This window comes from Mastomys coucha, unplaced genomic scaffold (assembly GCF_008632895.1).
Source record: "Mastomys coucha isolate ucsf_1 unplaced genomic scaffold, UCSF_Mcou_1 pScaffold23, whole genome shotgun sequence".
NCBI classification, from domain to species: Eukaryota; Metazoa; Chordata; class Mammalia; order Rodentia; family Muridae; genus Mastomys; species Mastomys coucha.
Window position 1 is genome coordinate 36,212,490 of NW_022196906.1, and position 13,138 is coordinate 36,225,627.

General features: G+C 42.5%; 1 protein-coding gene across 2 annotated transcripts; it reads right to left on the reverse strand.

Moving 5' to 3' along the window:
- Positions 1 to 798: 798 nt before the first annotated feature.
- On the reverse strand, positions 799 to 13,130 carry Sc5d (sterol-C5-desaturase). 2 transcript variants are annotated; one of them, XM_031344388.1, is made up of 6 exons: positions 12,912 to 13,130; positions 10,734 to 10,814; positions 8,392 to 8,609; positions 7,841 to 7,973; positions 5,240 to 5,340; positions 799 to 4,945 (listed from the first exon to the last, which is right to left on the reverse strand). In XM_031344388.1, the coding sequence occupies exons 3-6, from the start codon at positions 8,599 to 8,601 to the stop codon at positions 4,490 to 4,492; spliced, it is 900 nt and encodes a 299-aa protein (XP_031200248.1). In that variant the 5' UTR covers positions 8,602 to 8,609; positions 10,734 to 10,814; positions 12,912 to 13,130; the 3' UTR covers positions 799 to 4,489. The 2 variants fall into 2 exon arrangements, with proteins under 2 accessions (XP_031200248.1, XP_031200247.1); XM_031344387.1 differs by lacking the exon at positions 12,912 to 13,130 and having other exon boundaries at positions 10,709 to 10,814.
- Between the last annotated feature and the right edge of the window lie 8 nt (positions 13,131 to 13,138).

Below are 13,138 nucleotides of genomic sequence, written 5' to 3' on the forward strand. Positions count from 1 at the left end.
ACCTCATCCCCAACTGTGGACTATGTCTCCAGCCACTCCCCAGGAGTCGAGACCTGCGGAACACCCTGAGTCTCCACCTTCAGTCCAGCAGCCGGCTTCCCTTTGACTTCCTCCTTGACTTTGTTTGGACTAGTCCTGACTCCTCCTGAACTCCTTATGTTATTCAAATGTCAATGTAACCTAGAGATTCAGTTTTGCTCTCTCGTATATAAATGCTGAACCCCCAAAGTAAAGGCGAGCCTTGATTGGAAACCCTCAACTTGGCTTCGTGTCCTTTTGTTCTCGAACTCTGCGTTTCAGGTCTCCTTTCTCCCTTCAGTCGAGGTAGAACCTGGTTCATGAAACTGCGGGACAGTTTCAACACAGAACTGACTGGACTGTTCCTGGCCATAGGGCAGGTCTCTCCAGTCTTTTCTCAGCTTTTGCTAAGCAAACTTCTGCTCTGACTACCTATATCATTCAACTGAATTCTTTAAGGAGATAATAACTGAGAAACCCCAAGGATATCATGACACCATGATTCCAATAGATATTTATCAGTAAGAAATGAAAGCATGCTGGGTGGTAGTGACACATGCCTTTAATTCTAGCACTCAGGAGGCAGGTCCTTCTGAGTTCAAGACCAGCCTGGCCTACAGAGCAAGTTCTGGGATGGCCAGAGCTACTCATAGAAACCCTGTCTTGAAAAACCAAACAAACAAAAAACCAAAAAACAAAACAAAACACAAACTAAAAATCAGAAACCAAAAACCAAACCAACAACAAAAAATGAAATGAAAACACAGGTCCACTTAGTGATTTGTTCACAAATGTCCACAGTAGCTTTATTCAACATATTCCCACACTGGAAATAACCCAAATATCTATCAACAGATACACAGACTGGACAATAGTAGTATATTACTTAGTATAATAAGTATATCATAATAGGAATACTACTCACCAATAAAAACAAACAAGCTATTGATAAATGCAACAGCACACATGTCAAAACATGTTAAGCTAAAAATAAAACTTCAACACAGGAGTATAATTCATCTGATTCAACTAAAATGAAATAATAGAACAGACGAGATTAATCCCCAGGGACAGAGTAGATGAGTGACTGCCTGGGGTGCACATGGAGGTAGGGGGTGACCTACTGACTGCAGAGGGAGATGGTACATACGCTGGTGAAGGATCTGTTCTGTCTTAACTGGAAAAGATGTTGGCACTAGTACAGAAATGTCAAGACTGAACTGTACCATTAGGACAGGTACACTTAACTGTATGAAAGCAACCATACAGCTGGGGCAGAAGATGAGGACACCCACCCAGTGCCTGCCCTAATAGATGGGTGTGCACTAAGTTTATATTTGTTTCTTTAGCAGCATGTTAAGTAAGGGTCAAATTTTCATCTGATGAATAGCTGAATAAAATTATAATATTCAAAGAGTCAGCAATAAATGCTGGAAATTAACAAAAGCTATGAGATAAGCTGGCTCCACCAGAGGGCATACACACAGCCTTAAGCCAGATGACCCAACTCTGACAGCATCATCCTATGTCAGAGTGATTAGCTCCGAGTGATGGGACGCTGTTCAGGGACTCGAACACAGGTCTGACCAGGGGCTGAATCAAATGTTAAGTCTCTTACCAAATTTAAGAAAACCTCATTATAAAAAGACAAATGGTTACAAGGTCATTACAAGGACTTGACAGGCTCAACTTAGGAATTCACTGTTGAAGAAACTGGAATGTAACTTATTTTAAACACTATTGCACTAAGAATTAATAAAAGCTTTCAACTTGACTTTAGAGATTAGGAAGAAAACCTTTTTGACAGGCTGGGGACAACTGAGGGCCGTAAACACGCCATGCACGCACCCGTCTATTAGGCTATATCCTGGCCTTGAACATTTATCTTCACTGTATCTTCACAAAGCAAATATTTGTTAAAACAAGTTTTTATGAATATTTTTCTTCCTACACCAAACCCTGGTAAAGCATGGGCCATACACTTAAGAAGTTTATTCTATTTTAGGGTAAAGATGGGCTTCTATTTTTGTCTTTCAATTTTACTATAGACTGGTTTATGGCACATTTTTAAAAAGAATGCCACAGCAACAAAAATACTAGCAATTTTACCTCATTAGAGATAATACACAGTGAGCAGCATCTTGTCTTCAATTTTACTTACATATTTCTGTAACTCATCTCAATGTTTTTCACCTCCCTGCCCCACCCCCAGCATGAAGGGAAAGCAGGTTCCTCCACCATACTCCTACTGAGGGCCTAGCAGAAGACTGACCTCAATCATCCCAGAACCCAGGAAACAGGAGCCACCATTCTCTGTGCTTGATCCTATTGGGTGGCAGTGACTCATCTCTCGAGCAATTCTTTATTACACACACACACACACACACACACACACACACACACACACACCGCATTTTGATCATATCCATGCTATTTTTCTCATACCCAACTTTTCCCAGAACCTTCCTCATCCCTCTCCAATTTTCCTATCTTCTTTTTCTTTATAAGCCAGAGTCCAGTCAGATCAGGCCTTGGCCTGGGAGGTAACCCAGTGATGCAAAAGCAACTTAGAGATTGTACCACTGCAAACAGACTCTCTGTTCCCTAGCAATCATCAACTATCAAAAGCTCCCAGCTACAGGTGGAACACTCTGAGCCCTGGTACCTTATCCATCACCCCCTCCACTCTGGAATACTGACTGGCTGGATCATGTGCTGGCAGCCACAGCTACAGTGAGCTTATGAGCACAAAGGCCCCTCATGTCCAGAGACTTGCTGTATCTTCCCTGGCCTCTGCTTTCAATCTCTCTGTCTCCTCTCCCTTGAGGATTAGGGGTGATGGAGATGTCCTGTTTGGTGTGTGTGTGTGTGGGGGGGGTATTGTTTCTTGATGTAGTACCACACCGTGTATCTTAGGGATCCTTTTGTATGCACAGCACACTGCTAAGAGCTAGGTGCCAGATTCATCTAACATCCTAAACAGTCCATGTATTAGTGATGCTGATGTACTCAAAATCCAGTGTTCTCGTGGGTTGTATATCCAGGAAAAGGGAAGTCTAGATCCTAACACAGAGCTTCTTTACTTCTTGTTTTCACTTCCTCAGAGCACTCGATAGTCAATTAACAAATGAGAAAGAGATGGTTGCAATGACTGATGTTTGCATACAGGGCAGAGTGACTGAGCATTAGGGATGCTCTCAGTTTTTATAACCCACATCACCTCTACACCTTCAAAGTGACCCCAATGAACAAAAAGGATGTTTTGTGCTCTAACAGCTAAGTGGATAATAGCAGTCATGATCAACTTTTACTGTTTTTTGCATAAATAGTAATTAGAATAACTTTATAAAAACATATCTTCTCCCCTTGAAAATAAACTTAGCTCACAATACCCACCTTTCTTCATGTTTTTATGCAGAGGTAGTGGGAAGAGAGGGGAGAAATACAAGATGAGGTTTAAAGTACTTAAACTTAAGTACTTGGCAATTATTTCCCTTATTTAAAAAAGTCAGCTTTGTAACTGAGAAATACATCAAAAGTACAGTGTGTCCACTGAATTAAAAAAGACATCACCTAGGTGCCACAAGTTTATATCTAGAATTATCCAGATTCATGTCTGTAGAGTTATTAAACGACACACACCAAGCTGGGCAGTGGTGGCACACACCTTTGATCCCAGCAGGGGCAGGCAGATCTCTGAGTTAGAGGCAAGCCCAGTCTCCAGAGTTCCAGGACAGCAAGGGCTACACAGAGAAACCCTGTCTCAAAAAAACCAAAAAATAAAAAGATAACACTCACCAAGATCTTCAGTTAAATAATCTCCTATCTAGACTGAATCATGGAAGAGCTGACATTTTGAAAAATTACCATTTATTTATTCATTTATTAAAACCTGATAATGCCCCAGAGGGTAAGGTGCCTATGTATAGGAAGAAAATACAATCATATTCCATCAGCCATTAAGTAAATCATATACATTGACACTCATGTATCAGCCTGCTTGGACTAATATTCCTATTTGAATGAAATCCTGCAATTCCCCAGCACTGCTGTAAAGCCAGCTGCTCCTGGAACAGGAACATCTTCATCTTTAGGGTTTCCTGGTTAGTCTCAGTATTGTTAAGCACAATGGTACTTTTTTTTCCTTAATGAGTATGCGTGGATTAAGGCAAAAGGACACAGACCAGCCTCTTCAGTAGCTTATTTTCTATCATATTTAAAGATGCTGTCGGAGTTGTACAGGCTGCAGATCAGCTGGCTGAAAAGACACAAGTTGTCCCTGGACCAATGTCGGACAATTAACCAAGAGATTACAATGCTCCCAGTATCTTCCTGCTCTTTACTGTCAGGACCATTCCTCAGCATGACACTCAAGCAATGCTGATATTCAAATGACACCATTATTTGCTATGTATCTTGACTGTGTGTAGATTATTTTCTTATTTAAAATAGTTAACAATTGGGAAATAATTTATTTGTTCTTTGTAAATTCTTCATTGCATACTTTTTTGCTTTTACAGCCGTTTTCTGCAAAGCTGTTAGATTCTTTTTCTGTCATGTTCTTCACATAACTATGTGGTCCTTTCCCTTCAAAAGAGGAGGGATTTTTAAAAGAGCCTCCAATTCTATCCCACAATGTGAAATACTGTCCATAGTTATAGTCAAAGAACATGTGGTGGTCTGTGTGATGAGCTGACCCGTTAATAAACGGCCTTAAGATCTGGGGAACCCGAAAATCACCATCATGAATAGAAATTGTCCAGACATTAACCAAGACATATAAACCTAAGTAGACCACCTTGTGCAGTGGAAAGACAAAGGGATATATATGGTAAGGCAGACTCTGAACGAAGCCGTCCACAGGGTGAAAAGCATGACTCGCAAACGGTGTGGGGATCTTCCAAATATGATGAGGTTTATGTATGTGCTGAGGAAGAAAGGGATAAGGTTAGACCCGTCTGCTCTGCCTGAGGCAAGGGCAAACTTAGCTTCCACTCCTGGTACAGACAGGAATTGGCAAAGTCACTCCTTCTTTACCCAAAAGATTAAAATTATAAGACAGTCCAGACCCACAAAGAAAAATATAAATAAAATGTGCATGGGACCTGTGAAGGCTGGCAGCTAGAGGAGCTTGGGCATTTATATAGACAAAGAAAGCTCTCTGGAGTAAAACAGTATGATACTGAAATGTGGGACATCACCCCCTTGAATGACTCTCTACCTTGTAGACCAGTTTGTGGTGCAGGCCTCTATGAATCCAGTAGATCAACATGTCCGTGAAAAAGAGAAAGGACATCACGCTAACGATGAGATGAATCCAGCCTAAAAGAGACCCCACAGAAGAGAGTCAGATTGGCCTCGAGGGTTACTGTTCCCTTTCCACAGGTCCACAAAATGCAGAAGGGATCCTAAACTCAAACGTGAGCAACTCACTATAGGCTCATCTCCCCTTGCTGCCTGTAACTGGTTACTTTCCTCCTCCTCTTCTTTCACCTCTTTCTCCTCCTCCTTCTCTTCTCCTTCCCCCTCCTCATCCTCATCAAACAATTTGAAATGTTCTACCTTTCATTAATTTTGTAATATTTAATTTAAATTTTTCCTGCTATGTAAAACCATAAAAATTATTGTCCATACAGTATTTTTTCATTTTATGATTTAACATTATTATTATTATTAATATTATTATCATTATTATTGTTGTTGTTTTGTTTTGTTTTGTTTTTTCAGACAAGATTTCTCTGTGTAGCCCTGGCTGTCCTAAAACTCACTCTAGAGACCAGGGTAGACTCGAACTCAGAGATCCATCTGCCTCCCAATTAAAGGGGTGGTGCACCACCAAGCCATGGTATTAACTTAATTTTTTTTTAACTATGTGTATATGTATGCATGTGAATGCCAGAGACTCTGGTTCCCTGTGATTGGAGTTACTGGCAGTTGTGATCCACCAATGTGGGTGCTGGGATCTGGACTTGGGTCCTCTTAATTGCTGAGCCACCTTTCTGGCACAAGTATTTCTTGATTAAACTACAAAGATGCCCACGGGACAGGAGAGCCCCACTGTTTTCCTTCATATCAGCTTTCCTAAGTCCTATCATTGTGCATTACCTCCTTGCCTGGAGCTTAACTTCCCACTAAACACCTTAGCTTCAGAAACTCACTCCATAATGAGCCATTTTCTGGGATTTCCAGCTTTATCCTCTTGGAACTTTGACAACCAGGCTGATGTACTCAACCTCGATCCAAGTTCTATGGCATCTTACCCCCGACTGTGGCTCATGCTGTCCTCAGCATCTAGAATTCCCTCTCCTTGATTTTGCTCATTCTCTCACGCATTGTCAAAGCCTCTTCTAATTAGCTACCTCCTACTTTGAGAGCATACTTTAGTATTAGCATACCTGGGCTCAAGCATCTGACCCACCATCTATTTGCTGGGCTTACAGGCAGGTTCTTGACACTCTGTTCCTGCTGTGCCCCTTTTTAAGAGCAGCACCAAGACCTACTCTGCAGAGCTGCTGAGGAAAAGCAACAGGATGACACAGGGCAGAGCTGAGGACTGCTGCTGGCCCATCAGCCTCAGCAAATGCCTTTCTTCCTGCCTGTGCTCTGGGTGTCAGGAATGCATCTTGGTACATCAGAATGGTACATAAGAAAAATAAAAATCTAAAGTTCTAAATGTAAGGGTCAATTTCTAAATTCCCAACATTGTCGATGAACTGCCATATCTAATATAATCTATGACTATTTACAGAGATGAAACAATGAGCACATTTACTAAAACCATCAGAATGCAAAGTACATGCGCGGTAGTGCATTTCTACAATGTAATAAAGGAGCTGGGCAGGCACAGATGGAAGAGAGGACATGACAGACAGGGAGAAGAACTTGACTCTCTGTTCACAGACACAGACAGGTGATTTTCAGTAACTCTCACATCCTACTGGGATTCCTTTCCCAGCAGTTTGAACAATCATAGGGAATAAATACAGGGGCCCATCCCTGATCATATCCCCTTAGGCATACCATGGTATCCAGAACTGACTATAGAAGTGATGGTGAAGTTAAGGAAGTGCACATGTGTGGCAAGACATGAAGGGTCAAAACAACTAGACAGTTGGAAAGAGAAAAAGGCAGGTTTGGTGCTTTAAAGAAAGTAGCCATATGGAAGCATACTCTACACATTTAAGGCCAGCCTGGGCTACCTAGCAAGACCGTTAAGAAAGAAGGAAAAAAAAGAAAAAAAGAGGGGGAGGGTGGGGAGGGAAGGGAGAAAGGAAGGGAAGAAAGGAAAGGGGAGGAGAAGGTAGGCAGGCTGACCACTCCTTAAAAGAACCTCAACAACAAAAAGCCAAGTGTGGTAATATAGATTTGGGATTTCAGCACTGGTGAGGTAGAAATAGCCAGCTAGACTGGACAAACTCCAAACCAATTAGAGACTCTGTCTAGACTTGGTCAGGTGGTATAACCCTTAATCCCAGCACTTGGGAAGGCAGAGGTGGATGGATCTCTGTGTGTTTGGGCCAGTCTGCTTCTCCTTAAGTGAGTTCCAGGTGCAGAGTTATATATCAAGGCCCTGTCTCACCACAAAAAAACAAATAAACAAACAAACAAACAAATGAAAAACAGAAGGTAAAGAGTAATCCTGAAGATGACATTTGAGGTAGCCCTTGGCCTTCTGTACACATGAACACACACACACATACACACACACACACACACACACACACACACACGTACAAAAAACAAACAACACAAAGGGGGGCGAAGGGGAAGGAAGAGAGAGGCCCCATTAACTTGCACTTAGAGTCTCCTGGTATCTGCTCACCATGTGGAAAGTCTCCTATGTCATCATAGAGTTTGCTGTAACCCCTCAGCTCCAGCAGGAACAATGAGACCGTGGGGATGCTTATCCAAGGCAAAGACTTGACAGTGAACATGATCTCTCGAGAGACTTGATTCTGAAGATGAAAGTTCCAATTATTTAAAAGTCAAAAAAAATCTGTTCAGCAAAACTATCATAAAGTTTATTGGGGGTGCATTTTTACATGTTCTGTCTGTTCTTGGGATCTAACTCAAGTCTGGCAAGAACTCTACCACTGAACTATTTTCCTACCTCTCAATTTTTTCTCTCTCTTCCTCAGATTTTACTTTTAATTCTCTCTCTCTCTCTCTCTCTCTCTCTCTCTCTCTCTCTCTCTCTCTCTCTTTCTCTCTCTCTCTCTGTGTTAGAATACAAGAAGGAAAGAGGTGATTAACCCTTATAAAAATATCCAACCCTTCAGGGGCTTGACTTCAGAACTGTTATTTACATATTACTCAAAGATTCACAAATATAACATGATTTTTATGGTAATAGAAGCTGGGAAAATCTCTTACCTTTAAAAACTGTGGGTGTTTCATTAAGGAATGATCATAGACAAAATAATAGCTCAGGGTTGCACAGAAGAAGTAGAGAATGTAAGCACCCAGGTTCGTGACAATCAGGAGACTAATAGTTTGTCGGATGATGTTGTCCTCAGGCCACGTGGCTGGATACACATATGGAGTGAAGAAGTAGTAATCGGCGGCACTGAGAACCAGGTCCATTGCAGCCCCTTCAAGACAAAGGGTTGGCAATTCACTGCTCACCTCTCTACATTTCTGCAAAGCTGTATATACAGTTTCCAGACTAAGAACAACCTTATGTAGTGGAGATGTGGCCACCAGTCTCTCCAGGTACGAGTGAGTATCAATGAATCATCCCTAATGTGACCTCTTCCTATTTTAAACACTGTTGCAATTAGACACTGATCACGGGGCAGGGGCAAGGTTCCCAAATGATGGCACAAGATGACAGTGCAAGATGCCTTTAAACAGATTTCTTCTCCATTTATTATCTTAAGTTTTAGCTTAAGCATTAGATGTCTTTAGTGATTTTCCCATAAGGGTTCATAACATAGCTACCTATTCTATCATACTATCCTCACGCACACTCACTTAATAACTCTCCAGCAGTTTCTTAATCATGCCACCAGAAGCCACATGATCAATGTTTAGCATTTCTTCAAGAGTAGCTTCCCTGGATTATTCATGGCCTGATGGAGTTAAGTATCAATATCTTTTTTGGTGTTAGAAAATCCTTCAGTTGGGCTGGGGAGATGGCTTAGTCAACCAAGTGCTTGCCTTGCAAATCCAAGGACCTGAGTTTGGATCCCCAGAATGTAGGTGAAGAGCAGGGCTTGGTGGCTTGTATCTAAATAGTCCCACTGATGGCAAGATGGGAATGAGAGATATGAGGACCCTGGAACTTCCTGGTCGGCTAGCTCAGCCTACCTAGGAGAGCTTTAACACCAATGAAAGACAATGTCTCACATAAAAGATGAAAGGCACCCAGGAACCTTTGACCTTCACATGTGTGCACATTCACGTGTGTGCCATGTACACACACACACACACACACACACACACACACACACACGGAAAAAATCTTCTAATTATTAGCTGGCTTATCCCTGTCTGCTCACATGATAAACATTTCTTTTTATGATTTATTTTTATTTTATGTGTATATGTTTGCCTAGCTATTGATCACCTGAGTAGAGGTGCCTGCAAGGGTAGAAGAATATATTGACTCCCCTGGAGCTGGTGGTTGTAAGGTGCCTGATGTGAACAGCGGGAGCTGGACTTGGGTCCTCTGCAAGTGTTTTTAACTGCTAAGGAATCTCTCTGGCCCTCCTGAACATTTATTTACGCTCATCTACCAACACCGCTTCATGCAGTAAGTAATTTTAAGAACAGATCTTTATGGACAAACTATTCTAGGATATTATGATTCCTGGCCTATGTTAACTACGCAGGCAGTATATAAATGCCTGCTTTTCTAAGGCACAAAATTGCTTGGTAAGAAAAGTTGTCTTGTACTTACAGTGGAGGAAAAGAAAATGCTATAAACATCCTTTTTCTTTAAAAAAAAAAAAGAGAGAGAGAGAGAGAGAGAGATTTATTTTATGTATATGAGTACAATGTCACTGTCTTCGGACACACCAGAAGAGGGCATCAGATCCCATTACAGATGGTTGTGAGCCACCATGTGGTTGCTGGGATTTGAACTCAGGACCTCTGGAAGAGCAGTCAGTGCTCTTAACCACCGAGCCATCTCTTTAGCCCTATAAACATCCTTTTTAGCATGAAGTTAAGGAGAAGAATGTACAGAAGACTTGCCTGGCCATAAGGAAAGTTCCCAAGGACCTCTCACTAGACTTAGATATTTTCTGTCACTTCCTTTAATTCCAACCCCTCCCTTCCTAATGCTGCCATTAGCGCACACCAGCCTATTCACACTTTCACAGTTCTGCATTTATGCCATCTGGTACTTTTTTACTGTCAAGCCTACTCTATCAAACACGGCTAGTATTTCATTTTCCTCTCCTAGGCCATATTTTGGTAGTCACTTCCAATAGAACACCAACCACTGGTCTTTGCTAATCCATCAGTCTGTCATGTGTGGTGTTAGATCCTAGGTTCTCTCAGAAGGATGTCACAGAGACATAGCCACACCAGCATTCCACTTAATACCGTCCTGTGCAGTAGTGACAGCAGCTTCATCCTTGCTGCCACCCACAGGCTGTCTTCAGACACTTCTGATCTTTTCACATGGAAATAAATCAAAAGTTAACAAGAGAAAAACGACAACAACAACAAAACCATAAAATACCTCCAGAAGGCACAGGCAAGAATACCTGGTATGTAACCCAATAAACAATGGTTGCTTCGGTCACTTGGCGACAGGATCTACCATCTGATAAGGGCGAGAGCTGACCCTAAAGGGGGAAAAACAAACCTGTTTGAATGTCAGGGCTTCCAGGCTTTGATACAGCAACTGCTCCTGTACTAAGTAAACTTTTACAGGCACAGTGCTTTCAAAGAAAAGCTGTGTGTAGTAACCTGGTACAGGTTGTTCAGCTGCGCCAGACTGCTTGGTATATCCTCAAACAATGGAGGAAGTGCCAATTTCTCCACAACCCCTGGAGTATCTTCAACTCAGTAGAAAAGAAAAGATATCTTGGTGCATGCCGACTCCATGTTAACCCTGAGTGATACTGAGCACCACTTCATTTTTTGTAACGCATTACACTTTTCCTGGGAATGCTCTGCGTCTCCATCCTTTGGTCACTTTCACCCAGGAGCTTTCAGTTTCTTCCTTAAAAACCTTTCCTATCCTTGCCCTTTTCCCTGCAGCTCCTTACTCAGGCCACGTTCCCTCTATAGCTTCCCAAGTGGCTGAAACCATAGGTTTACAGCATCAACCCCAGCTAGGAGTTGCTTGCTAAGGAGCTTAGCCTTTTGCTTATGGAACGAGTCACATATGTTTTCTCCCATCTCATGATGAAAAGAATTAATTTACATTAAAGGTCAGGTGCTAGCCAGGCGGTGGTGGCGCACTTGGGAGGCAGAGGCAGGTGGATTTCTGAGTTCGAGGCCAGCCTGGTCTACAGGGTGAGTTCCAGGACAGCCAGGGCTACACAGAGACCCTGTCTCGAAAAAACAAAAACAAAACAAAACAAACAAACAAACAAAAAAGTCAGGTGCTCATTTCTCCATCATATATGCTACTCATAATTAAAAAAAATCAATTTAACTGGTATCAAGTGCTATACAGTGATAAACACCCACACAGTCATATAATTTTGTACATAATTTTAAGGGCTCAACCCCTTAAAGTCAAATGGACTCTAAGTTAATTAGGTATTATTGCTTGAAACTGCAGTTTACATTAAATATTATACTGCTTTTGCAGAAAAAAAAATTTCTTTAAAACATAGTTATCAATTAAATGAGCCTGGGGTATAATTCAGTGATATTCCTTAGGCCTAGTATGTCCAAAGCCTTGGTTCCTTCCCCAGCATTAGGTAAATAAGTAAATAAATATATAAATACACTATTATACTTAAATGACTTAAAGCCATTATATTTTTCTTAACTGAAAAAAGCACAGAAACAATAGCTAGCATTTATATATTAAAAAAAAAAAAAGAAAGAAAGAAACCTACATATTATTTTAAGCTCTCCACCCCTACCCTCTTTGGTTAGGTGATCTGGGACTTGGACTCTCCAGCTTCAATCTCCAGAGCTCTTGGATGCTCTACAGCAACCTCTCATCTGGCCTTTACACATTTGGAGTAATGGAGAGTTCTCCCATCTAATTCTCACAAGTCTATAAAGTTTGTACGTGTATAATCTTAACATACAGGACAGTGAAAGCGAAATGACTTAACTTTGTTCTGTAAGGAGCAGTCGATACAATGTAAAGCCCTGTGCCTGTTCTACACAGCATCACCTCCCTAGAGTCACACAAACAATTAGGGAATTCTGAGTTCTCCACATTCATTTTATTACATGATAAATGCAAAAAGTCAGCAAGAGAGCAAGGGTCAGAAGGTAAGCACTTTAACACAGCAATTGATGGTAACGCAAATTCAGCTAACACACAAAGTGTTCAAGTAACTTCACCGTCAAGGACCTGTTTCCATTTGTACCACCTTCCAATTTACTCGGCAATAAAGTAAGCGATGCCAGTATGAGTGACTTCTTAATGATGCTTAAAGTGTGCTTATAGTCTTCAAAAAGGCAGGGAGTGCAGGCCCACTAGGCCACAGTCAGACGCTGGTTCGCAACCTGGTGCCTTCTCCAGGAGAAGCGGGTGGCAAAGCAAATCACCAGCTTTTCCCACCTCACCCTGGATGTGGGGTCCACAGTAGACAGGTAACCTCTAGCACCGGCGGGGACCCGGACCCAGCTCTGCCCGGCCAGGGCCCTTCCCCGCCCCCATATAGTCTTGTCCCCATCGCAGGCCCCGGGGCCCAAGGTGTCCCGCCAGGCCGCACCCCCCCCAACCCCCCACCTCCAATGCCACTTGCCTTTTAGCAGGGACGGCCACACAGGTGCGGAGGATGCCGTACCAGCGCCGGGCACCTGGTGATCCCTCGCGATCGCCCGCAAGTCCTCCCACTCGCGGCGGTCCAGCTGCCTGGGCACGGAGCCTACCTGCCAGGCCCAGCTGCTCCCAGAGCCGTGGCTACACAGCTTGCAGAGTTCGGGAGCTGGAGAACCCGAGGCGCCGCCCTCTCAGCAGAGTCCCGCCCAC

Coding starts and splice junctions, on each gene's coding strand:
- Sc5d (XM_031344388.1), bottom strand. CDS start 8,601: ATGGACCTGGTTCTCAGTGCCGCCGATTACTACTTCTTCACTCCATAT. Junction 5,341..7,840: donor CATAGGAGACTTTCCACATG/GTGAGCAGATAC, acceptor GGTCTCTTTTAG/GCTGGATTCATCTCATCGTT. Junction 4,946..5,239: donor ACCACAAACTGGTCTACAAG/GTAGAGAGTCAT, acceptor TTTCTTCCTCAG/CACATACATAAACCTCATCA.